Source organism: Babylonia areolata, chromosome 1 (genome assembly GCF_041734735.1).
Source record: "Babylonia areolata isolate BAREFJ2019XMU chromosome 1, ASM4173473v1, whole genome shotgun sequence".
In the NCBI taxonomy this organism is placed as follows: Eukaryota; Metazoa; Mollusca; class Gastropoda; order Neogastropoda; family Buccinidae; genus Babylonia; species Babylonia areolata.
In genome coordinates, this window is record NC_134876.1 from 80,321,174 (window position 1) to 80,323,593 (window position 2,420).

The 2,420-nt window shown below is 44.3% G+C and overlaps 1 protein-coding gene across 1 annotated transcript in view; it reads right to left on the bottom strand.

Moving 5' to 3' along the window:
* LOC143293730 (GTP-binding protein Rhes-like) overlaps positions 1–2,021 on the bottom strand; it is a 210,916-nt gene extending 208,895 nt beyond the window's left edge. Inside the window, exon 1 of the mRNA XM_076604936.1 lies at positions 1,848–2,021. Coding sequence (XP_076461051.1) covers positions 1,848–1,894 — 47 coding nt within the window. The 5' untranslated portion in view covers positions 1,895–2,021. The remainder of the gene's footprint in view (positions 1–1,847) is intronic.
* Between the last annotated feature and the right edge of the window lie 399 nt (positions 2,022–2,420).

The window sequence follows — 2,420 nt, forward strand, 5'->3', positions numbered from 1 at the left end:
TGAATGAATGATATGGATACTTATATAGCGGTTATCCTGGGTCGGATACCGAGCTCTAAGCGCTTTAGAAACACGGGGTCATTTACTCAACAGGGTGCCTACTTTGGGTAGACCCGACTGACGGCTGCCATTAGGTGCTCGTCATTTGTTTCCTGTGTCATTCAATCAGATTTCAGGCACGCACACATGCACACTCAGACAGACATGTAACATTTTGCGTGTATGACCGTTTTGTTTTGTTTACCCCGCCATGCAGGCAGCCATACTCCGTTTTCGGGGGTGTGCATGCGGGGTATGTTCTTGTTTCCATGCCCCCACCGAACGCTGACATGGAATGCAGAATCTTTAACGTGCGCGTTTGATCTTCTGCGTGCGTATACACACGAAGGGGGTTCAGTCGCAAGCAGGTCTGCACATTATGTTGACCTGGGATATCGGAAAAGTCTCCACCCCTTTATCCACCAGGCGTCGTTACCGAGATTCGAACCCGGGACCCTCAGATTGAAAGTCCAACGCTTAAACCACTCGGCGATTGCATCCGAATTACTAGCGTCCAGACCACCTCTCAAAACATAGTGGAGGGGGATAAGAGAGAGAGAGAGAGAGAGAGAGAGAAAGAGAGAGAAAGAGAGAGAGAGAGGCAGCTGTTCCACATTGCTGTGTCTCCATGTCCAACTCGTCTTTCACACTGTACTAGGTTGCAGTGTGGGTTTTTCCTGATCATGGACAACAACAGACCTATCACGTCTGTTCCCTTGGCAGTGTGAAAAGCATTGTGTTAGGGAACAAAGTTATGTTCCTCTCCTTCTCCTTCCTGCAACTGGTCAATGTGTCCTCTCTCTCTCTCTCTCTCTCTCTCTCTCTCTCTCTCTCTCTCTCTCTCTCTCTCGCTCACTCTCTCTTCCTCTCTCTCTCACTCTTTCTCTCTCTTCCTCTCTCTCTCTCACTCTCTCTCTTTCTCTCTCTTGTGTGTTTTTTTTCTTTCTCTCTCTCTCTCTCTCTCTCTCTCTCTCTCTCTCTCTTTCTTTCTTTCTTTCTTCCTCTCTCTCTTCGTTTCTGTCTCCGTCTGCCTCTCTCTCTCTCTCTCTCTCTCGGACACACACATCACTCACAGACGCACAAAATACACACAATGCACACACAACGCAACCCCCCCCCCCCCCCCCCCCCCCCCACACACACACACACACACATCGATGCTACCTACACACTAACAAACGCACATCATTATTGCACAAGCGCACCAGGGCCGAGACAGACAGAAAGATAGACAGGCAGACAAGCACACAGACATAAAGAAAATATGAAAGCGAGAGACAGGCAGAATGCAAAACAGAAATGGGTAAAAATTAAAAAAATAAAAATAGATAAATAAATAATTTCTTCTCTCTCTTTTTTTTTTTTTTTTTTAACTCGGCTGAATATCAAGACAGATGCTGACACCAGACAGGAGACAAATAAATGTGTTTTCTCTTCACCCGTAAACATAAAACGTACACCCCGTTTAAAAAGGAAAAAAAAAGATCAACAATGCCGCTGATGAGAGAGACAAAAAAGAAAAAAACAAAACAAAAAAAAACAAAAAAACAGACTAAGACAGATTATGAAGAGAGACAACCCAAGAAAAAAAAACAAAAAAAAACAGGTAAACAGAGAGATAGTAGAGAGCCAACAGACACTCACAGATAGAGTTGACAGACATAAAGCGAGAAAAGAGAGAGAGTGTGTGTGTGTGTGGAGTGTGAGCACCGAACATAAGACCTTGCAAGCAAAATAAGAGAAGTAAATAAATCAAAATAAAATAAAATAAAGTGAAACGGATACTACAAACTGAAATCCGCACTCACCTTTCGTACATGGCAGTACTAATCATAGCACTTGTCCATACATGCATCTGTACTGAAGAGAGAAGGACGGACCTGCCTTTAACTGTCAAACAGGTCCCCCTGGTCACACCTCATCCTCAGTCACCACTACAGGTCACAAGGTCACAAGTCACAAGGTCACAGTGCACAGCGCCAGTCGCCAGAGCACAGCCTCAGTTCTCTGTGTTACTGACTCTCTCACCTTGAAGTTAGGAAACTCGGTGGAAGGCTTTTCGAAAAGGACGGACTTTGCTCAGTGATAATATGTCTGAGGGTTTCATCATAACAAAGGATAGGCGGAGATTTCTTCTGTGTATATCTTCTGCTGCTGACTTTACATGTCTGATGTGGTTCTTTTTTCTTTTGAAGATTATATCCTGAGGTGGTTCTCTCTTTTTGAAAAAAAAAAAAAAAATCGGCCTTCCTTTCCCTCCCACAAAAAGTCAAGACTTGAAAGATATTTCTCGACTGAAGTTGTGTGAGGCTACGTAGGTCTGTTCATTCACCGCTGTAACTGATGACAGAAGAACGTGAGCATTCTGGAAGATTTTGTGG